This window comes from Oncorhynchus clarkii, chromosome 1, assembly GCF_045791955.1.
Source record: "Oncorhynchus clarkii lewisi isolate Uvic-CL-2024 chromosome 1, UVic_Ocla_1.0, whole genome shotgun sequence".
Lineage (NCBI taxonomy): Eukaryota > Metazoa > Chordata > Actinopteri > Salmoniformes > Salmonidae > Oncorhynchus > Oncorhynchus clarkii.
The window spans coordinates 75,354,552-75,378,788 of NC_092147.1; the positions used below are offsets into that span (position 1 = coordinate 75,354,552).

At 42.1% G+C, this 24,237-nt stretch overlaps 3 protein-coding genes across 6 annotated transcripts in view; 1 reads left to right on the forward strand and 2 right to left on the reverse strand.

Annotated features, from left to right (window-relative positions):
• LOC139412348 (phytanoyl-CoA hydroxylase-interacting protein-like) overlaps positions 1 to 3,937 on the forward strand; it is a 20,891-nt gene extending 16,954 nt beyond the window's left edge. Inside the window, exons 5-6 of one of the 3 annotated variants that reach the window (XR_011634681.1) lie at positions 1,058 to 1,740; positions 1,824 to 3,937. Coding sequence is in view for 2 of the 3 variants with exons in the window: in XM_071159174.1 (XP_071015275.1) it covers positions 1,058 to 1,604 (547 nt within the window). In the remaining variant the exon portion in view is untranslated. Of the gene's footprint in view, positions 1 to 1,057 lie in introns of all 3 variants that reach the window. The other 2 variants (XM_071159174.1, XM_071159176.1) reach the window with 2 other exon arrangements.
• Positions 2,613 to 18,367, reverse strand: LOC139412332 (protein FAM13C-like). Of its 2 annotated transcripts, XM_071159166.1 has the most exons (13): positions 18,119 to 18,367; positions 17,696 to 17,831; positions 13,336 to 13,387; positions 12,064 to 12,235; positions 7,042 to 7,255; positions 6,764 to 6,905; positions 5,668 to 5,749; positions 5,240 to 5,448; positions 4,679 to 4,762; positions 4,481 to 4,588; positions 4,186 to 4,388; positions 3,959 to 4,060; positions 3,447 to 3,570 (listed from the first exon to the last, which is right to left on the reverse strand). In XM_071159166.1, the coding sequence occupies exons 3-13, from the start codon at positions 13,384 to 13,386 to the stop codon at positions 3,447 to 3,449; spliced, it is 1,491 nt and encodes a 496-aa protein (XP_071015267.1). In that variant the 5' UTR covers position 13,387; positions 17,696 to 17,831; positions 18,119 to 18,367. The 2 variants fall into 2 exon arrangements, with proteins under 2 accessions (XP_071015269.1, XP_071015267.1); XM_071159168.1 differs by lacking the exons at positions 13,336 to 13,387; positions 17,696 to 17,831; positions 18,119 to 18,367 and having other exon boundaries at positions 2,613 to 3,570; positions 12,064 to 12,845.
• LOC139408585 (uncharacterized) overlaps positions 14,407 to 24,237 on the reverse strand; it is a 41,060-nt gene continuing 31,229 nt past the window's right edge. The window contains exons 8-11 of the mRNA XM_071152690.1: positions 18,119 to 18,718; positions 17,696 to 17,831; positions 16,649 to 16,740; positions 14,407 to 14,464 (exon numbers count right to left, since the gene is read on the reverse strand). Coding sequence (XP_071008791.1) covers positions 14,407 to 14,464; positions 16,649 to 16,740; positions 17,696 to 17,831; positions 18,119 to 18,718 — 886 coding nt within the window. The remainder of the gene's footprint in view (positions 14,465 to 16,648; positions 16,741 to 17,695; positions 17,832 to 18,118; positions 18,719 to 24,237) is intronic.

Below are 24,237 nucleotides of genomic sequence, written 5' to 3' on the forward strand. Positions count from 1 at the left end.
TTTCTGCATTTGGAACTAGAAGTGTACCATGGTCAGGAAACCTCTGAATTACTATTTTATATAACAGCAGCTTGCTAGGCAGAATTGTTTTGGTTCCCATTTGTGCATATGTTTGCTGGAACAAATGACCTCCCCAATGACTGCATGCGTTGGACCAAAGTCTTAAAACGTAGCAGCTTTAATTGCTGGATACAAAGCCTTTTAAAGTATATTCTGATGAAAGAGGAAGCTGAGTGTGTATCAAGCACCTGACTGGAAAGCAAGATGGAAAAGTGGGAAAGAGAGAGGAACAGAGTGTGAGAGAGGAGAGAGACAGAGAGGAGAGAAGTCTGGTGTATTTTTAGTTGTTTGCTGATGTGTTAACCGATTATGTATATTTTTTTCTTCTTGGGGGATAAGAGCACTTTCTGTTCTTTAGTTTTATCTTCTCTTATTTTCATTTCTCTGTGGTGTAGAATGGTGAAAAACTACACAGAAACGGTTTCATCTCGTGGAGAATACACCCAAGGACAGTAAAATGAGGCCTTTCCTATGATGACCTGAATGGGACCTTAATAATTAGATAGTTACCATGACAAAGAGACAATTATGGTTCTAATGGCAACCTTTAAAGTGTTACCAATGTAATTACGCCAATAATTGCAGCCTTTGGAGCTCAGATTTGCATCATAGGATATCTGACTGCCAATTTAAACCTCACAAGGTGCTTTCAAGTTTCTGCTATTCATTTCTTGCCGAATACAATCTATCTGTCAGTTTTTTTAGTCTGAGTTCTGTCTAGGGGGAAAGAAAGGTCTGTTTGCCAGTGAGAAAACTGAGGAGCAAATCATTTTTATAGTAGATTAACTAGATGAAATTGATTAGATCAGTCTTTCTACTCATTGTTTCTGAAATGCATCCTTTCTGAATAGGTTGTTTGCGTTGTCAAGAGACACATTGACAAGCTTTCAGTAGGATTCAGCTGCTACCCAAATCCCTGGTTGTATCGATGATACATTTATTGTAATAACCTATAGTATAGTGATTACTCAGAAAGTTGTCCATGTCTCCTCTCCAGGGAGGTGCATGGGAACCACATGCTGCCAGCTGTGAAGGACAACAGTGGAAGTCATGGCTCACCTATCAGCGGGAAGCTGAAGGGCCTCTACTTCAGCTGCAACACAGAGTTCAACACAGGCAAGCCCCCCCAGGACTCCCCCTACGGCCGCACACGCTTTGAGATCCAGGCTGAGACCCTGTTCAACCCCAAGACTAACCTCTACTTCGGGGACTTCTACTGCATGTACACGGCCTACCACTACGTCATCCTAGTGCTGGCCCCACAGGGCTCGCCCGGCGATGACTTCTGTAAGGCAAAGCTGCAAGCACTCGACATCACCAACAACCACTTCCTGACTTGCACGGTGGACGAGGAGGCGGGCGACGGGGCACTGGTTTTCCGGCACGCCCAGGATGTGATCCTGGAGGTGATCTACACAGAGCCCGTGGACCTGGTGCTGGGCACGGTGGCAGAGATCAGCGGGCACCAGCTCATGAGCCTGTCTACCGTCAACGCCAAGAAGGACCCCAGCTGCAAGACCTGCAACATCAGCGTGGGACGCTAGTGGGAGACTGGACTGCACCTGTGCTACACAGACGTACACACACGCAACCCCAACCTATATCCTCAAAGGACCACCCTCCCAAAAGAAGAACATTGCAGGAGAGGGACCCAGACTGTGAAAGAAATTTAACAACAGGGTAGGGTGCTAGAATTCCCAGTCCATATACACACACACACACACGCACACACACATCATCCATTTTCCTTTTCAACCTCATAGGAACCACCCTCCCAAAAGTGTGGCATTCTGTTCATCCCTCCCGCCTTCCCCATCAGAAGAGAAACCATGCAAAAGAGGGAGGAGCCCCAACTGAAAGATCTACAGCTGAAGTGTGGGATCCTAACAAGCCTTGGTCAGCATCATCCAAACCGCTAGCCAAAACTGATCCTAACAAGCCTTGGTCAGCATCATCCAAACCGCTAGCTAACACTGACTGATCCCTTTAAATGTTCTAACCAAACATTGTTCCGTGCATGTATTCACACAGCTTTTCTCATTGATTTTCTCTTCTGTTGTTTTTCAAACGTCTCCTTCTCCCGTTGACCTCTTCAAATGTTCTGTTGTTCACTTCAGTCCAGGTAGACAGATGGTTGTGTTCCTGTTTTCCCATCTCTCCTGGAAGGCGTTAGAATGGTTCAGATCCGACAGATCTAAGTTACTCCTCCCTCTATCGGCAGAGACTGGTACTAATTTAGGGCTGCAGTGTCATCATCTTTATGCCAAAGGTAACACAAAAGGACAACTTGCTGTAGAATAACAATACTAATGCAACAGCCACTAAAAGCATATTAACTCGGAGATCAAGTTGAACTACTTGGTAACCATTAAGAGCATGATGCAGTATGTACAGCATGACTTTGAAAACTGAGTCTGTCAGTTCCTCTACCATAGCTACCCTTCTGCAATGTTATGTGGCGGTGGCGTCTCACTCTACCATAGCTACCCTTCTGCAATGTTACGTTTGATTTATTCTAGTTATAAGGAAACCATAAACTGTGTTTAGTAAAGTAATGTGAAAAAATATTTATTTTTTACTGATATATACACATATAAACCAGAAGTGCACAATGTCAAGAGCTCTGATCCTAGTAAAGAATTGCGTTTTTGGATGAAAAACACAAAAAGGAGAAAACAACACAGATTTGAGTAACTTGCACTATGCCAACATTCACAAGTTATTTTTTTTCCAAGGTAATGTTTAACTTGAATTGCCACAATTCATCATATCAACTATGAACTATTACATATCATAGTACAATGTGGGACTAAAAACGGATTGACATGCACAAACATTCTACAGGATTGTCGGATTGTGTATTCGGATGACATATCCCCCTTGCCAAGATTGCACTTTTCAAAGAGCAGCATTTGAACGTAGTAGACCACGTTACGTACCTGTTATATCGACATTAGTTTGGCAAGAACAAAATGCAAGTAACAATAAAGTGCCATAAAATAGCTTAGAATAGCATAAAATAACATTTCTAACATCAACCGTGATATATATTTGTTCTCTTTTTTCCTTAAAATGAAAGTGTTACACTCGCTACATCAGTTGCAGAAAAAAGTATAATTTGTCATGAATAACAAAGGACTTGTTAAGGGACTAAAAATAGCTGGATGTGGCCCAGCAATTCTTGCATCATCTTGCCATCACTCTTAACCAAAGTGAGAGTCAGTCAACATCAAAGTCATTTAAAGTGCATCACCATATAAGCATCGCATGAAACATGACCAGAAGTACCGGTATCTCACTTTGAAATTTGTTCTGAAAAGAAAATAATCCAATAAAGTGAGCCAAAAAAAACTGTTTCAAAATAAAAGTCCCACTGTGAAGGAGGCTCAAACAGTCTTCGGAGTAGCCCGTTTACTGAGCAGGACTTCTAGCAAACGGAGTTTAGCTTTTAAGTTCTTGTACTCGCAGTACTCCTCTGCCATGGGCCCATGGTCCTCTTTCTGGGCAGCCCTTTAAAGACGAGGAAGAGAAAAATACTAACTTAACATTTCAGATAAGCTGCAGCTTTCATTACTGGTATAGTCCCTGTGTTGCCTTATTCAGATAACTTTGTACAGTAAGTATTGTAATCGGAACATTTTATTTTACTTTCAAAAACTGCTACATGTACAAAATATGTGTATAGTTCAGAGCAGTTGTCTCTATCTCTCCGTCTCTCTTCCAAGTACTTATTTGTGTCGTATTAACGTCAGTAAATGTGCATCACGCTGTTGTGATTCTGCTGAATTCTTCTGGTGGATGTTTTATTTTATTTTTCACAAGGCGTTGTTGAACTATGAAAACCAAATGTTCCAGTTTATTAAAGGAAAAGCAAACAGTGAAGTGTAACGAGTCTTACCGGCCGGTCTGTGTGTAGAAGTGGTCCTCAAAGACTCGGAGAGCTGAACGAAGTCTCTTCTTCTCAGCTTGCGTCACCCTCAGCTGCTCCAGTAACTCTGACCTACAGTACAGTAGAAGTGGTCAGGGAGAGGACTGAATACATACAGCAAGGCCTCAACACCACTTTCCCAATCCCAAATCAACTCCTATGCACTGGCGAGAGAAGTTACACCTGGGAGAGAATACCTTGATGCCTCGTGCAGTGTTGCCGTGGTGACACTGGGCGGCTGTAGACCTTTGATCTCCTCCAGAGGTGACACCAGGGGCATATTGGCCACTTCACTATGCGGCAGACGCAGTGACTCATCTGAAGACACACAACGCAGCGCTGTATGAGGTAGCCAGGTGCTGTCCTTCACACACTCTTCATCAGAACCCTCCTCTTCCTCCTATAGGGAAACAGAGCACAGAGGCTGAGAGACTGTAGTTACTGTGTGTGTGTGTGTGTGTGTGTGTGTGTGAGTGAGAGAGAGAGACTCACTATGGTGGTGATGACAGGGATGGTGGTGGGTGAACACAGGAGCTGCTGTTTGACCTGGCGGTAGCGATCATAGAGAGGCTTCATCAGAGTCTTCTCCTGTCTGGTGCTCTGAAAACACACACATACATGGTTAAAAAAAAATGTAATTGAGAAGCTACACAAAATAGGACATTTACAAGGAACACTGGGCAGTCTTACCGGTCGCCCATACAGGCTCTCAAAGTAGAGCAGACACTTCTGCAGGGTGACCTTCTCCACAGCCATCTGAGCTGGAGTCATCTCCTGCAAGAACACAGCAGTGGTAATACAGTCAGACACCAGGCCAGAACCAAACTAATACACAACACCACAATTACACTGACAGAATAACACCCTCCGGTGGGTGGCGTGCACACCACCCACAGCTTCCAAGTATATTACTAGCTAATGTCCAGTATGTTACAATGCAGAGATAACAAGGTAGACGAAATTAAGGCAAGGGTTGCTTTCCAGAGAGACATCAGGGATTGTAACATACTCTGTTTCACGGAAACATGACTCGGGATATGCTGTTGGAGTCGGTACAGCCACCGGGATTCTTTTTGCGTCGCTCCGACATAAATAAACATCTCTCCGGTAAGAAGAAGGATGGGCGTATATGTTTCATGCCTAACGCTCGTGGTGTAATTGTAACAACATACAGGAACTCATGTGGCCAACAACCTTCCCTCACAGCCTATACGCACATTTCCATCGTATTACCACTATGTGGGGTTTTACCTTGATGTTATCAGGTAGTTCCTCCTCCTCTCGTTTCTCCATCAGTCTCTTCATCAGGCTATCAATGGTCTCCTCCAGTGAGGGTTTGTTGTTACTGTTGTGGTAGTGTTCCATCGGTCCCTTGGGTTCACTTGTGGACCTGCATGTCCCTGTGTTTCCCACTTTGTGCTGCTCTCTGAGCCCCTCTGCACACTGTTTCAGCTTCAGCTCTACACAGGTTTCCATTTGATAATATACAACAGCCATACAAATATCAATATAGATTCAGAATACATGTCCTTCCTCCACAAAGAAAAAAACATCAAAATGACATAACATATATAAACAACATTCTACAGCCACCAAGTGGTGTGTCTTGGTGTTACATTCAGCATCTATTCACACAGGGGTTTCTAAACACATCTGATTGCACCTCGTCAAGGACTCACCTTTGAGCTGCTTTCGAGACTTGGTGAGGTCCCGCATCAGTCTAGACACCTCAGGATGGGCAGTCCTATCATTGTGTGCTGGCTGTCACAGAAAAACAACACACACCTCATGAATATATTACACATAGAAAAAAGTATGTTCATCATACTGTATCTGGCAAACTATATCCTATCGTTATTATCAGTCCATAAACACTAGGTGGAGCCACATATATATGCGCTATACTGGATGAAGAAGTACAGCCCTGGAAAAGACAGAAGTGTAATGGTTGTAAACGTCCAGTAGGTGAAGTCTTGTCCTTGAATCGGTCTACAGTTTTTCTCATTTGTGTACAAGCAATTTTTGGATCTGCGTTGAAACGTATCTATAGCAGAACAGCAATAATCAAATTCTTGAATACATTTACAGAACGTCTGATAATTGTCTTGCCTTAGTACCTGATTGGCATATCTTAGAACACCTTTCACAAAACTTTAAATGTCATCAGTGGGGGAAAAAAGCAATGTTAAGTGTTCACAGAATATAACGCATTGTTTTCATCGGAAGAGAAATGTGTGTAATTGTGTTCACTGTCTCCGCAAACAATATGCTTCTTTTTTTTAATGTTTTTTTTATCCGGATAATATTTGATTTGATGTGTATGACATTTCTTGGTGAAATATGCATAAAAGGAGAGTAATTCCCCATAATTCTGCACCTTTGTAGCTGAACTTTTTGAAAATCTACAACATTTTCGCAAAAAATGCTGGATTTCATCTTCCAAAGGCTCTGTGCAGCTGGTATTGGGCTGACTTTGCGCTTTAGGAAAGGAAACTGAAGTTAAGTCTGCTTCTCAGCCCCAGACAGCTGAGACAGACAGAGAGATAGAAAGAGAGCGTGATTTGAACAGTCTAAACTGGCCTGGCATAGAGGGAGAGGAGATATGACTGTCTGTGGCTTTGATTCTCTCACTCAGCAGAAGAAAATACATTCCTTTGTCTTTATGAGACAGTCTTCACTAAAACCATCATCAGTCAAACCATGGATTCATTCAGAAACTAAAAGGTTGGGCTATAATGGGGTTGTAAATAATGTTTCACGGTTTCACTGTCTCACCTTGTACTGTCTCTCTTGCTCAAAGTGCTCCTCGAAGCGTCTGATCCTCTTCCTCACGTTCTGGATGTGTCTGTTGAGCGTCGTGACCGATGGGGCCTTGTTAGCGCCCTCTGCTGGTTCAGTCCTCACTGTGTAGTGAGCCCTGAGGAGGGAGGGAGAGCTAGAATGGTAAATTACCATTATCCATTACATACCGTACAAACATGTCCAGCACCACCACACACACACAAACACAAAAACTGAACACAAACACACAACACTTGGACACAGTCTCATACATCCTGATGTGTTGTGAGCAGGGTGGGGAGGGGGCCGTTTCAGGGTCCGTGTTGAAGCGATGGCCCAAGCTGAGGTTGTGGCTGCGGGGGGACGGTACGGGACAGTCACCCACTGCAAGACGCTGAAGGAGAGGACTGGGACTAGGGGTCATCAGACACTCACTGCTACTGCCCTCAGAGAGAGACACGGAGGGCCTCTGGACCGGACTAGCTTCTGACAGAGAGCAGAGGGAGGAGAGAAAGAGACAACAGTGGTCAAAGTACATAAATTAAATGAAGACCAACAGGTTTGAAATGATAGAAAAGCTAGCAATGTAATTGTGCACCTGTCCTATTCACCCTCTGGATGGCAGACATACATAATCCATGTCTCAAGGCTTAAAAATCCTTCTTGAACCTGTCTCCTCCCCCTCATCTACATTGATTGAAGTGGATTTAACAATTTACATCAATAAGGGATCATAGTTTTCACCTGGACTCACCTGGTCAGTCTATGTCAAAAACAACTGACTTCACTTCAGTCCTTCACTTTTGTCCTTTGTAGCTCAGTTGGTAGAGCATGGTGTTCACAACACAAGGGTAGTGGTTTTGATTCCTGGGAATACCCATATGTAAAATGTATACACGCATGACTGTAAGTCACATTGGATAAAAGTGTCTGCTAAATGGCATATTTTATATTATACACTGAGTGTACAAAACATTAGGAATTGCTCTTTCCATGACATAGACTGACCAGGTGAATCGAGGTGAAAGATATGATCCCTTATTGATGTCACTTGTTAAATCCATTTCAATCAGTGTAGAAGGGGAGGAGACAGGTTAGGGAAGGATTCTTAAGCCTTAAGACAATTGAAACATGGATAGTGTATGTGTGCCATTCAGAGGGTGAATGGGCAAGACAAAATATTTAAGTGCCTTTGAACGGGGCATGGTAGTAGGTGCCAGGCGCACCGGTTTGAGCATGTCAAGAACTGCAACGCTGTTGGGTTTTTCACGCTCAACAGTTTTCTGTGTATATCAAGAATAGTCCACCACCCAAAGGACATCCAGCCAACTTGACACAACTGTGGGAAGCATTGGAGTCTACATGGTCCAGCAAGTGCCTCCCGGGTGGCGCAGTGGTCTAGCTGTGCCACCAGAGACTCTGGGTTTGAGCCCAGGCTCTGTCGCAGCCGGCCACGACCGGGAGGCCAATGGGGCGCCGCACAATTGGCCTAGCATCGTCCGTGTTAGGGAGGGTTTGGCAGGCAGGGATATCCTTGTCTCATCGCGCACTAGCGACTCCTGTGGCGGGCCAGGCACAGTGCACGCTGACCAGGTCGCTAGGTGTACGGTGTTTCCTCTGACACATTGGTGCGGCTGGCTTCCGGGTTGGATGCGCGCTGTGTTAAGAAGCAGTGCGGCTTGGTTGGGTTGTGTTTCGGAGGATGCATGGCTCTCGACCTTCGCCTCTTCCGAGTCCGTATCAGAGTTGCAGAAATGAGACAAGACAATAACTACTAACAATTGGATACCATGAAATTGGGGGGAAAAAAGGTGTAAAAGTAAATAAATAAATAAAAAATATAAATAACATGGTCCAGCATTCCTGTGTAACGCTTTCGACACCTTGTAGAGTCCATGGCCTGATGAATTGAGGTTGTTCTGAGGGCAGAGGGGGGCTGCAACTCTATATTAGTAAGGTGTTCCTAATGTTTGGTATACTCAGTGTATATTACTTCATATCCAGAATATATTCAAAATATATCCGCCCGTACACACAAAGCGTCTCAGAGTAGGAGTGCTGATCTAGGATCAGCCACCCCCCCTATTCATCTTGATTTAAAAAACAAAACTGATCATAGACGAGCACTCCTTCACTCTTTGTGAATATGGGCCAATGCTCCAACTGTATCCTGGTGCATCGTGACTCAACTAGCAAGCATGAGACACACCCACCCAAAGCGAATACTGAGAGAGCTTATATCATCCATAAGACTGATACTATACTAACCATAAGACTGATACTAACCATAAGACTGATATCATCCATAAGACTGATACCAACCATAACACTGATATCATCCATAAGACCAATACTAACCATGAGACTGATACTAACCATAAGACTGATATCATCCATAAGACTGACACTAACCATAAGACTGATATCATCCATAAGACTGATACTAACCATAAGACTGATATCATTCATAAGACTGATACTAACCATAAGACTGATATCATCCATAAGACTGATATCATCCATAAGACTGATACTAACCATGAGACTGATACTAACCACAGGACTGATATCATCCATAAGACTGATACTAACCATAAGATTGATATCATCCATAAGACTGATACTTACCATAAGACTGATACTAACCATAAGACTGATATCATCCATAAGACTAATACCAACCATAAGACTGATACCAACCATAAGACTGATATCATCCATAAGACTGATACTAACCATAACACTGATATCATCCATAAGACTGATACTATTCATAAGACTGATATCATCCATAAGACTGATACTAACCATAAGACTGATACTAACCATAAGACTGATATCATCCATAAAAATGATACTAACCATAAGACTGATATCATCCATAAGACTGATACTAACCATAAGACTGATACTAACCATAAGACTGATATCATCCATAAGACTGATACTAACCATAAGACTGATACTAACCATAAGACTGATATCATCCATAAGACTGATACTAACCATAAGACTGATATCATCCATAAGACTGATACTAACCATAAGACTGATACTAACCATAAGACTGATATCATCCATAAGAATGATACTAACCATAAGACCTATATCATCCATAAGACTGATACTAACCATAAGACTGATATCATCCATAAGACTGATACTAACCATAAGACTGATATCATGCATAAAAATGATGCTAACCATAAGACTGATATCATCCATAAGACTGTTACTAACCATAAGACTGATACTAACCTTAAGACTGATACTAAACATAAGACTGATACTAACCATAAGACTGATATCATCCATAAGACTGATACTAACCATAAGACTGATACTAACCATAAGACTGATATCATCCATAAGAATGATACTAACCCTAAGACTGATATCATCCATAAGACTGATACTAACCATAACACTGATTTCATCCATAAGACTGATACTAACCATAAGACTGATACTAACCATAACACTGATATCATCCATAAGACTGATACTAACCATAAGACTGATATCATCCATAAGACTGATACTAACCATAAGACCAATACTAACCATAAGACTCTTACTAACAATAAGACTGATACTAACCATAAGACTGATATTAACCATAACACTGATATCATCCATAAGACTGATACTAACCATAAGACTGATATCATCCATAAGACTGATACTAACCATAAGACCAATACTAACCATAAGACTCTTACTAACAATAAGACTGATACTAACCATAAGACTGATATTAACCATAACACTGATATCATCCATAAGACTGATACTAACCATAAGACTGATATCATCCATAAGACTGATACTAACCATAAGACCAATACTAACCATGAGACTGATACTAACCATAAGACTGATATCATCCATAAGACTGATATCATCCATAAGACCGATACTAACCATAAGACTGATATCATCCATAAGACTGATACTAACCATAAGACTGATATCATCCATAAAACTGATACTAACCATTAGACCATAAGACTGATATCATCCATAAGACTGATACTATTCATAAGACTGATACTATTCATAAGACTGATATCATCCATAAAACTGATACTAACCATAAGACTGATACTAAACATAAGACTGATACTAACCATAAGACTGATATCATCCATAAGACTGATACTAACCTTAAGACTGATACTAAACATAAGACTGATACTAACCATAAGACTGATATCATCCATAAGACTGATACTAACCATAAGACCTATATCATCCATAAGACTGATACTATTCATAAGACTGATATCATCCATAAGACTGATACTAAACATAAGACTGATGCTAACCATAAGACTGATATCATCCATAAGACTGATACTAACCATAAGACCAATACTAACCATGAGACTGATACTAACCATAAGACTGATATCATCCATAAGACTGACATCATCCATAAGACCGATACTAACCATAAGACTGATTTCATCCATAAGACTGATACTAACCATAAGACTGATATCATCCATAAAACTGATACTAACCATTAGACCATAAGACTGATATCATCCATAAGACTGATACGATTCATAAGACTGATACTATTCATAAGACTGATATCATCCATAAGACTGATACTAACCATAAGACTGATACTAAACATAAGACTGATACTATCCATAAGACTGATACTAACCTTAAGACTGATACTAAACATAAGACTGATACTAAACATAAGACTGATACTAACCATAATACTGATATCATCCATAAGACTGATACTAACCATAAGACCTATATCATCCATAAGACTGATACTATTCATAAGACTGATATCATCCATAAGACTGATACTAAACATAAGACTGATGCTAACCATAAGACTGATATCATCCATAAGACTGATACTAACCATAAAACTGATATAATCCATAAGACTGATACTAACCATAAGACTGATACTAACCATAAGACTGATATCATCGATAAGACTGATACTAACCATAAGACTGATACTAACCATAACACTGATATCATCCATAAGACTGATACTAACCATAAGACTGATATCATCCATAAGACTGATACTAACCATAAAACTGATATCATCCATAAGACTAATACTAACCATAAGACTGATACTAACCATAAGACAAACGAAGACAGATGAAGAGACGCGATTGATTCACTGAAACAAGCACTATATATATATCATAGTGTACAAGATATCACACACTGCAAAAATAACAAATATGCTCACAAGGAGATGAGGGTTTATAAAAATATAGAGAGAGAAGGTGCTGTTCTCCTACCTATCAGTGAGGTATTGATGATGTCCTGTTCCTGTTTTGGGAGGGAGTGGAGAGATGGGGTTAGGTTCTGGTGGTCCTTGGTACAAGGGGGGTGATCCAGGTCCTCCTGAGGGGTTCCGGGTGGCGAGGGGCACAGCTCAGCCTCCAGAGCTTGCTGCTTGAGGGAGGGGCTCTGGAAACAGAAACAGAACATGTCTTCAGAATGAGGGTTCTGGTGGAGGGTGCTGACTCTCTGTCTGGGGTGGGTGGAGAGGTTAGAGAAGGTGGTTGGAGAAGGCCTGATGCTGGCGCTGGGCTTGTCCTGAGGGGAAGCGATCCTGTGTTGTGTCCGTGTGCCCCACACCTCAGTTATCAAAGTGTAAGACGTGACGTTAGCGGTCACGTAATGGGGCTCGTCTCAGTTCAGCTCTCTCCTTGGCTTCATCAGACCTGGGTCCACATGTGATCCCAGTTGTTAGATCCCTGTGTGTGCGACAGCGTTCTCCGGTTCCTCAGAACGGTGAGATCCCTTCGGGCGTAGAATCACTGTGTGTTCTCCTTATCACTCCTCTATTCCCTGATTCAGTAGAATCCATACATGTGTTTTCCCGGTCTGCCTGCTTTCCCAGTGATCCTTCTACTGCTCCAGCTCTCCTCCACATGGATTATTCATAGCGCCAGGGAAACGTCAGGAAAACCACGCGTGTGGGAATATGATGTGGGGGGGCGTCTCCGTGGTAACGTTGTGAGGCTGAGCATTCTAACTGGAGAGCAGAGGCTGACGTTGTTAGCTCAGTGTGAGCAGCAGTACTAGGATAAAATGTCTTTATATGCATAAAAATGGGCTAGGGTGGGGGAAAGAGTGGTTCATTTAGTTTCGTTTGACATCATGATTTGGTGATGTTCTAGAACCTCCCGCTCGCCGTGTGCGTCAGAGAGGAGAAAGATGAGAGGGAGGGGGCTGTTACTCACACACATACACACGCATAAACGCTAACACACACTAACCAGTATGGACACACACTAGCCTTTAGCCAATGCAAAAGTATTCCACTTCAGAAAAGATATACTGTAGTATGAATTAAAAAGACACATATCTTTAATTAACTCATTATCTAATATGAGAACTAAAGTGAACCATTATATTCTGAGCTGTTCAAAACTACCCATACATCAACATGTTTTTGTCGTTGTATTTGTCACTCTTCTCATTATAAATTATAAGATCTAGCTTGATATAGTGTCTCATGTCATAAATGAAATACTATCTTGACTTTCAGAGGATATAGTTACCTTTTCAGAGTCAGACAGGTTTATTCCATCGGCCAACTGTATTCGGGTCATGCTGAAAATTAAACATTTTACGTTGAAAGAAATCAACTGCAAAGCTATCACAGTAAATAAATAAAACTGTTATATGATTCCATTTGTTACAGGTCAGAATGGGCATATTAAAATAATATTTAATGGGATATCATAATATCTGACTATCATAAGCGGTTTTGATGAAGGATGCGTTTACACAGGTAACCAATTAGGATTTTTTTATTCAGTTTTGAAAAAGATCTGTTGTGAAAATATCTGATGTGATTGGTCAAAAGAAGAATTAGTGGAAAAAAGATCAGAATTGGGCTGCCTTTGCAAATGCAGCCTAAGAGCCCTGGGTGATAAAAAATATAATGCTTTTCAATTAATGGTGATGGCTACAATTATCATAAGTTAAATCAATGAAGAATCTAGTTCCATACAATAACAATTAGTTAAATCAATTAAGAATTTAGCTGCATTTAGCAGCAGTACATTACAGGCAGTGCTGTGCGACCCTGAACGGGGTACTGGGTAAGTGTATGTTCCGCGTGACTAGATATGACTGTCGTTATTTGGACTGGAATCATATCCGAGTCATGACTGTAGGCAGTGCTGTGTTCTGTTAACCTACTTCTGCAGCACTGAGCTCAGCTAGTGGAGAGAATCTGATCTGCAGGACACCAATGCTGAATTCAAAACAACATACAGAGAAAAAGGCATTGCCACAGATTTGTCTGGCTAGTCCAAATTTAGAACTCCTGTTTCTACACAACTATGTCTGACCTAGCTACAATTGTTGTAGCCTTGTCACGAGTTTTTATTGGTTATTGCTTTTGAAGCGCTTTGAGATTTTGTTTGTAATGAAAAGCGCTATAGAAGTCAAATACATTATTATATGTCCTTATATTCTTAACATCAGTTAATACCTATTTAGTGAAGTGGGCTAAGAAAATATTAAGAATGAGGGATAATGCTTCAGAAACTGAATACATTATTTACGATTGTCTTGTAGAATTGTTTCATTATCCCTTTTCTGTGGCGCTGTAATGATGACAATCAGGCTAGTTCGTTGCTAGGTGCATTATTTGGAATCTTGGTCCTACGTTCGCTGTACCTACAATGACATCATACAGGTTTCCCTTATGCATGTCAGTGGATGTAAATCTGGAAAAAGAGTGTACAACTTCTTGAGCTCTGTGTCGATTTCGACAGTCCAGGTGTAAAGATCATGGGTTTTTGTGGACTCTTCAGGAGCCAAGATCAGTACCTGCCAGTACCTGCCATTCAGTACCTTCCACTGCCCTCATCTCACCCAACAAAACTGATACCCACATCATTCAAGGGTCCGCAAACATGCTCATGTTGCTACTGTAGGAATATCTAAAAGGTTCTTGTGTCTTTCAGGACTACATCACGGCAGAGGTTTTCAGCCGAAAAATTGTTCCAATCCGAATTAAAGATGCTACATTTGGGTTGGGTCAGAAGAGCAGTAGATGGATCAGTACAGTTTTCCCCTCTCCTCTAGCAAGCAGAGATACCACCGCTCTGTTGCTGCTGACCTTCCTCAAATGGTTCTTAATCATCTGTTTGTTTTCAACATGAAAGTGAAAAAGTGGTTCGGGTTAAGGCTTCTTCCATAGCACACCAGCATTGAAAGTTGATTGTCTGTTGCGATAATTATATTATACCATATGAGTCATTATAGTCAATCATTAGAAAGACTTGTCTTGATTTGATGGGACTGTTGGGATAGGCTTGGTGATGCCTGGGAATCAGCCAGTAAACCAATGCTAGCAGCCAGCAGTGAAGAGAACACGTGCCTTATTCCCTAAATCATTACCAAAATAACTTACTCCTACTTCCTGTACTGTATTGGCCACTCCCTCAGCCCTTGCATGTGATTGATATTACCATGAAAGTAATATATCTGTTGACACAAATAAAAGTGTATCTTCCCTAAAAGCCTTGTACAGTGGGGCAAAAAAGCATTTAGTCAGCCACCAATTGTACAAGTTCTCCCACTTAAAAAGATGAGAGAGGCCTGTAAATTTCATCATAGGTACACTTCAACTATGACAGACAAAATGAGAAAAAAAACAACAGAAAATCACATTGTAGGATTTTTAATTAATTTATTTGCAAATTATGGTGGAAAATAAGTATTTGGTCACCTACAAACAAGCAAGATTTCTGGCTCTCACAGACCTGTAACTTCTTCTTTAAGAGGCTCCTCTGTCCTCCACTCGTTACCTGTATTAATGGCACCTGTTTGAACTTGTTATCAGTATAAAAGACACCTGTCCACAACCTCAAACAGTCACACTCCAAACTCCACTATGGCCAAGACCAAAGAGCTGTCAAAGGACACCAGAAACAAAATTGTAGACCTGCACCAGGCTGGGAAGACAGAATCTGCAATATGTAAGCAGCTTGGTTTGAAGAAATCAACTGTGGGAGCAATTATTAGGAAATGAAAGACATACAAGACCACTGATAATCTCCCTCGATCTGGGGCTCCACGCAAGATCTCACCCTGTGGGGTCAAAATGATCACAAGAACGGTGAGCAAAAATCCCAGAACCACACGGGGGGACCTAGTGAATGACCTGCAGAGAGCTGGGACCAAAGTAGCAAATCCTACCATCAGTAACACACTACGCCGCCAGGGACTGATCCGTGTAAAGGAAAGAATGAATAGGGGCCATGTATCGTGAGATTTTGAGTGAAAACCTCCTTCCATCAGCAAGGGCATTGAAGATGAAACGTGGCTGGGTCTTTCAGCATGACAATAATCCCAAACACACCGCCCGGGCAACGAAGGAGTGGCTTCGTAAGAAGCATTTCAAGGTCCTGGAGTGGCCTAGCCAGTCTCTAGATCTCAACCCCATAGAAAATCTTTGGAGGGAGTTGAAAGTCTGTGTTGCCCAGCAACAGCCCCAAAAACATCACTGCTCTAGAGGAGATCTGCATGGAGGAATGGGCCAAAATACCATCAACAGTGTGTGAAAACCTTGTGAAGACTTACAGAAAACGTTTGACCTCTGTCATTGCCAACAAAGGGTATATAACAAAGTATTGAGATAAACTTTTGTTATTGACCAAATACTTATTTTCCACCATAATTTGCAAATAAATTCATTAAAAATCCTACAATGTGATTTTCAGGATTTTTTTTTCTCATTTTGTCTGTCATAGTTGAAGTGTACCTATGATGAAAATTACAGGCCTCTCTCATCTTTTTAAGTGGGAGAACTTGCACAATTGGTGGCTGACTAAATACTTTTTTGCCCCACTGTACCTGTTTTTGTGCTGGTCTTGGTTCTGGGTGTCCTGAGCCTGCCAGCTCACTGCCACACACCTGACGCTCTCAGAGCTGGAGGGGTCATGATCCTAAAACCCAATACGGACAATGTCTTTATCAATAGACTGTACACACAGACTCATTAAATGAAACACACCATACCATTATGTACTCTGAGAATATTGGCATAAATTATTGCTGCAATTTACCTATTCTGACAAATTCATATTTCACCAAACATATCTCAGCGAATGTGCACTTCTGCTCATTAGCTAGTTATTTCTTTCTATAGACTGCTTAATAGGGAGCCGTGTTGCACGTCATAATAACACTGTGGTTTAGAAATAGCTCTGGATGTGTGACGATGTTAACATCTAGTCTATCACTGAATAATATAGAGTGGTAAATACATGTATACACTTAAAGTGTGTTGAGCTGAGGGTGAATTACCAATCATTTGTTTTCAAATCAAAGTTCATTTGTCACGTGTGCCGAATACAACAGGTGTAGGTAGGCCTTACAGTGAAATGCTTACTTACAGGCTCTAACCAATAGTGCAAAAATGGTATTAGGTGAACAATAGGTAAGTAAATAAATAAAACAACAGTAAAAAGACAGGCTATATACAGTAGCGAGGCTACATACAGACACTGGTTGGTCGGCACAATTGAGGTAGTATGTACATGAATGTATAGTTAAAGTGACTATGCATATATGATAAACAGAGAGTAGCAGCAGCATAAAAAGAGGGGTTCGGGGGGGGCACACAATGCAAATAGTCAAGGTAACCATTTGATTACCTGTTCAGGGGTCTTCTGGCTTGGGGGTAAAAACTGTTGAGAAGCCTTTTTGTCCTAGACTTGGCACTCTGGTACCGCTTGCCATGCCTTTTGCATTGTTATTGAGGAAAGAGATGTGTGAGAGAGAGAGCAAGAGAGAGAGAGGGAGAGTGAGAGAGATTGAAAGAGAGAGCGAGTGTGTGGGGGGAGATTGAAAGAGAGAGAGAAAGAGAGTAGGGGAAGAGAGAGGGAGCTCTATACACACCTGGTAATAGTCTTCTTTACTGTGGTCCATGAGTCCACAGATGGCTAAACGGGTTGTGCTCCTCTCCTTCTCTTCGTCCTCTTCCTCCTTTATGCTGGAGGAGGTAGCTGGGTCTTCCTCCTGTTGTGACCTTGTCCTGCTCAGGAAGAAATATCCAAGCTGAAGTGCATTCTATCAATACTTTTACCATAATGAGACTTGAGCAGGCAGGATAAGGTGGATCACCTTGATCTTCTCAGTAAGGACATCACAATGAAGCATTAATACATTAATAAACTGCATGTAAAGTAAGTGAACAGAAGCAGGGGTCATATGGGGAGGGTAACTAAGTGACATCATCTTCAACCCCCCCGGGGACTCTGGGACAGAGAGGGGAAAACTCAGGAGGTATGAAGGACAGGCCACAGCACCACAGAGACCCACCTTCCCCTGAGACATCCAGGATTCTCCTCCTCATGTTGGCTAGGCTCCCCAGCTGGTCCAAGATCCTCCTCCTCCTGTTGGCTAAGCTCCCCAGCTGGTCCAGGATTCTTCTCCTCCTGTTGGTTAGGCTCCCCAGCTGGTCCAAGATCCTCTTCCTCCTGTTGGCTAAGCTCCCCAGCTGGTCCAGGATTCTCCTCCTCCTGTTGGCTAAGTTCCATAGCTGGTCCAGGATTCTCCTCCTCCTGTTGGTTAGGCTCCTCAGCTGGTCCAGGATCCTCCACCTCCTGTTGGCTAGACTCCTCAGCTGGTCCAGGATCCTCCTCCTCCTGTTGGCTAGGCTCCCCAGCTGGTCCAGGATCCTCCTCCTCCTGTTGGTTAGGCTCCTCAGCTGGTCCAGGATCCTCCTCCTCCTGTTGGCTAGGCTCCCCAGCTGGTCCAGGATTCTCCTCCTCCTGTTGGCTAGGCTCCCCAGCTGGTCCAGGATAAGTGGAGCAGGTGAGAACACAGCCAGGTTCTCCATCCACAACATCCTCCAACAGGTCTGGGATCAGGTGCTGTGTGTGGGTGGTGAGGTGCGAGCCAATGTCCAAAGTCTCAGGACTACACAGAGGGGATCATACAAGTGCAATGTTAAAGGTACGAGTGATATTTGTGTTTAGCTGGAGGACATAATGCTTATTATTGTCCCCTTTTCCTCCAATAATAGCCCAAAATAATATACATTGTGCAAATTTGAGTAACAAGTTCAAGAATGGACAACAATATTCTGAAGATTCACTTGAATTAGGCTAAATTAAGCATACACCAAAGCCTTTGTAAAGATTGACTTTCACAAAATCAAGAACTGTCTTCCTACTTCTGGGTTAGAACACATTTTGTTTTTTACTCCTTTCAGACCTCCAATCATCATCATCTCCCTGCTCTCAGCGAAACAAAACACAACTGATCTCCCAAGGTAGATGTGTGTTGCCAGTAGTCTGAGAACGTAAACAAAGTGGTCTAACGCTTATGCACAGAGTTAGTAGCAGCAACTAGCATCGTGTCCAAGCCGTCTCACGCTACAGAAACACGAGATAGGCTCCTGCCCCTATGGGCCATTCTGGTTCGGACAAGGCTTAGGGGAGATCGGGGTTGGTTGTCACAGTGCTAATTACTCTATATCTAAATGGTGCTCTGTAATTCATTTTAAGGTTAAAATGTGTGAATTCTTTTAAATAACTCATCCACCTGGTCAATTCACATCAGCATGAAAAAACATTGAGGTGAGGAGAATTTCTGTTTTCATAGGTAAAAAAATGAATAATAATAATAATAATCTTTGTAAATAATTGCTATTAGGGGGTATCCATGATTTCCTAGGTCAGTGTTTTATTCACTGCTTGAGCACACTCTGCCATCCCGGATGTCCTAGCCGTGTCTGAATCCTGGCTTAGGAAGGCCACCAAAAATCCTGAAATTTCCATCCTAACTTTAACATTTTCCGACAAGATAGAACTGCCAAAAGGGGGCGGAGTTGCAATCTACTGCAGAGATAGCCTACAGAGTTCTGTCATACTATCCATGTCTGTGCCCAAACAATTTGAGCTTCTACTTAAAAATCCACCTTTCCAGAAACAAGTCTCTCACCGTTGCCGCTTGTTATAGACCACCCTCTGCCCCCAGCTGTGCCCTGGACACCATATGTGAATTGATTGCCCCCCATCTATCTTCAGAGCTCGTACTGTTAGGTGACCTAAACTGGGACATGCTTAACACCCAGGCCGTCCTACAATCTAAACTAGATGCCCTCAATCTCACACAAATTATCAATGAATCTACCAGGTACAACCCCAAATCCGTAAACATGGGCATCCTGATCATCCTGATCAACCTGCACTCTAAATACACCTTTGCTGTCTTCAACCAGGATCTCAGCGATCACTGCCTCATTGCCTGTGTCCGCAATGGGTCTGCGGTCAAACGACCACCCCTCATCACTGTCAAACGCTCCCTAAAACACTTCAGCGAGCCTTTCTAATCGACCTGGCCCGGGTATCCTGGAAGGATATTGACCTCATTCCGTCAGTAGAGGAAGCCTGGTTATTCTTCAAAAGTGCTTTCCTCACCATCTTAAATAAGCATGCCCCATTCCAAAAATGTTGAACCAGGAACAGATGTATCCCTCGGTTCACTCCAGACCTGTCTGCCCTTGACCAGCACAAAAGCTTCCTGTGGCGTGCTTCATTAGCATCGAATAGCCCCCAAGATATGCAACTTTTCAGGGAAGTTAGGAACCAATATACACAGGCAGTTAGGAAAGCAAAGGCTAGCTTTTTTCAAACATAAATTTGCATCCTGTAGCACAAACTCCAAAAAGTTCTGGGACACTGTAAAGTCCATGGAGAAGAGCACCTCCTCCCAGCTGCCCACTGCACTGAGGCTAGGAAAAACTGTCACCACCGATAAATCCACGATAATTGACAATTTCAATAAGCATTTTTCTACAGCTGGCCATGCTTTCCACCTGGCTACCCCTACCCCGTTCAACAGCTCTGCACTCTCCACAGCAACTTGCCCAAGCCTCCCCCAAATCCAGATAGCTGATGTTCTGAAAGAGCTGCAAAATCTGGCCCCTTTTCCATCTGTTTCCATCCATTTGACCTGAAATCAAAAGCCATTGCTTATTCCTATTTTTTAAGATAGAAAACGGTTGAAAAATGCCTTAGTATGCCTTAGCAAATAAAATAAAATATATAGTCTTGACTCTTAGCTCATTTGACACCAAATGAGCTATGTTCATGCTCATTGGGCCTTTTACATGGAAATACCCTTGTCACAATCCAACCCATTGTAACCATATTGTTCAGGGACACTGCCACTGCTAGGATACAACAAATCCCAAGGTCCTTTGTGCTTCTGCTATAAAAAGCTCCCATCATTTCCTCTTTTTCTGTCACACACCCACACAGACAAATTTACTCAAAATGTAATGTTATTATCAAGGCATAAAATGCTGAATTTTGTTAGGAATATGGTTAAATCAAAGAAAGGCTATTTCTAAGACTGTATACTATATTGTTAATTTCCTATTACAACAGGAAGAAGCTACTAGCAAACACTGACAACCAACCCCACGATGGGTCTGGTTGTCACAAGTGGACCGAGTGTGTTTGATGGCTTATAACGCCATGTAGGGTTAGGCAGTATACCGTATTTTATGATATACCGGTATTGATGCAGGGACCGGTTTGGGTTTTTACTTTACCTTCTATACCGGTATTTGAATGTTTGGTTTGTTAAATATGATACGCCTTGTGTAATGGCAAATGTTATAGTTTACTTGAGTCATCTCTCTCCGCGATTTGTCTCTGTGCCACTTTCCACACAGACCTAGCCACGCCCCCTTTCACTCAAGGAGCGCACTTGATGATCCTCAACCACGAGACACTTGCGTTCAGTCTGCGTGGTCAATGCAGCACATGCAACAATGTTGATGACAACAATGCTGTTTTCAATTTGCTTCATAATATATATCCACTGGTGTTCTATATTAGTTTGTGTTTCTTACATCAGCAAACAGCTAGTTTGTCTTTTCTTAGCAATTTACCATACATCTTGTGAGACGCTAATTGTTAGCCGCTAATGCTAAATGCTAGCTAGCTAATACATGTACTGAGTAAGAACAAACGTAGCTAGCTAATACAGCCTGATAATATCAGTGATGGTGTAGATATAAATCAGCATGTTGTTTGTGCAACAGCATCTTCTAAATCAAAGAGGAATATGCAAAGCAAGAATATGTTAGCTACATGAAGTAGCTAAGAGAAAACATGCAATGTAGCCAAAGCCTTTGGGGTCCCCTAAGGACCCTGTCACAATAACTCCTCCCTGGCATTTTAATTCGTTGTCATCTCAAACAACACTGTGTCCACTATTATATTCGAACTATATAATTTGAATAGTCATTATATTTCCATGATTCCAACAGTTTTGCTCTAATTCGCAAGTCAAATCGTAATTGCAACGTTTGGTTAAAAAATTATCCTAGATTATTTGGCCATATCCTGCAGCCATACGTGGCAGTGTGGAAATTATCTCAATTTAACAATGGTGTAAAGTACTTAAGTAAAAAATAATTTCAAGTAATACTTCAAAAACTTCATTTTTTTTGTATCTGTACTTTACTATTTTTATTTTTGACAACTTTTACTTCACTACATTCCTAAAGAAAATACTGTACTTTTTACTCCATACATTTTCCCTGACACCTAAAAGTACTCATTACATTTTGAATGCTTAGCAGGACAGGAAAATGGTCCAATTCACACACTTGCCAAGAGAACATCCCTGGTCATCTACTGCCTCTGATCTGGAGGACTCACTAAACACAAATACTTTGTTTGTAAATTATGTCTGAGTGTTGGGAGTGTGCTTCTGGTCAACCGTAAATAATATAAAAACAAGACAAGGGTGCCATCTGGTTTGCTTAATATAAGGAATTTGAAATCATTTATACTTTTACTTTCGATACATAAGTATATTTAAAACCAAATACTTTTAGACTTTTACTCAAGTAGTATTTCACTTTTACTTTAGTCATTTTCTATTAACATATCTTTACGTTTACTCAAGTATGACAATTGGGTATTTTTTCCACCACTACAATTGAGTGCAGGAAAAGCAGAAATGATAAAAGTGCTGAAATTTGTTTTGGTTGAAGTTGAATTGAACAGTATAAAACAATCAGAATGGAGAAAGACTCACTGAAATCACGTAGAATGTTAACTCAGCAAAAAAAGAAACATTCTCTCACTGTCAACTGCATTTATTTTCAGCAAACTTAACGTTTGTAAATATTTATATGAACATAACAAGATTCAACTACTGAGACATAAACTGAACAAGTTCCACAGACATGTGACTAACAGAAATTGAATAATGTGTCCCTGAACAAAGGGGGGGTCAAAATCAAAAGTAACAGCCGGTATCTGATGTGGCCACCAGCTGCATTAAGAACTTTCAGTGCATCTCCTCCTCATGGACTGCACCAGATTTACCAGTTCTTGCTGTGAGATGTTACCCCTCTCTTCCACCATTGCACCTACAAGTTCCCGGACATTTCTGGGGGGAATGGCCCTAGCCCTCACCCTCCGATTCAACACGTCCCAGACGTGCTCAATGGGATTGAGATCCGGGCTCTTCGCTGGCCATGGCAGAATACTGACATTCCTGTCTTGCAGGAAATCACACACAGAATGATCAGTATGGCTGGTGGCATTGTCATGCTGGAGGATCATGTCAGGATGAGCCTGCAGGAAGGGTACCACATGAGGGAGGAGGATGTCTTCCCAGTAACACACAGCATTGAGATTGCCTGCAATGACAACAAGCTCAGTCCGATGATGCTGTGACACACCACCCCAGACCATGACGGACTCTCCATCTCCAAATCGATCCCGCTACAGAGTACAGGCCTCGGTGTAACACTCATTCCTTCGACGATAAACTTGAATCCGACCATCACCCCTGGTGAGACAAAGCCGCGACTCGTCAGTGAAGAGCACTTTTTGCCAGTCCTGTCAGGTCCAGCGACGGTGGGTTTGTGCCCATAGGTGACATTGTTGCCGGTGATGCCTGGTAAGGACCTGCCTTACAACAGGCCTACAAGCCCTCAGTCCAGCCTCTCTCAGCCTATTGCGGACAGTCTGAGCACTGATGAAGGGATTGTGCGTTCCTGGTGTAACTCGAGCAGTTGTTGTTGCCATCCTATTCCTGTCCCGCAGGTGTGATGTTCGGATGTACCGATCCTGTGCAGGTGTTGTTACACGTGGTCTGCCACTGCGAGGACAATCAGCTGTCCGTCCTGTCTCCCTGTAGCGCTGTCTTAGGCGTATCACAGTACGGACATTGCAATTTATTGCCCTGGGCACATCTGCAGTCCTCATGCCTCCTCACGCAGATGAGCAGGGACCCTGGGCATCTTTCTATTGGTGTTTATCAGAGTCAGTAGAAAGGCCTCTTTAGTGTCCTAAGTTTTCATAACTGTGACCTTAATTGCCTACCGTCTGTAAGCTGTTAGTGTCTTAACCGTTCCACAGGTGCATGTTCATAAATTGTTTATGGTTCATTGAACAAGCATG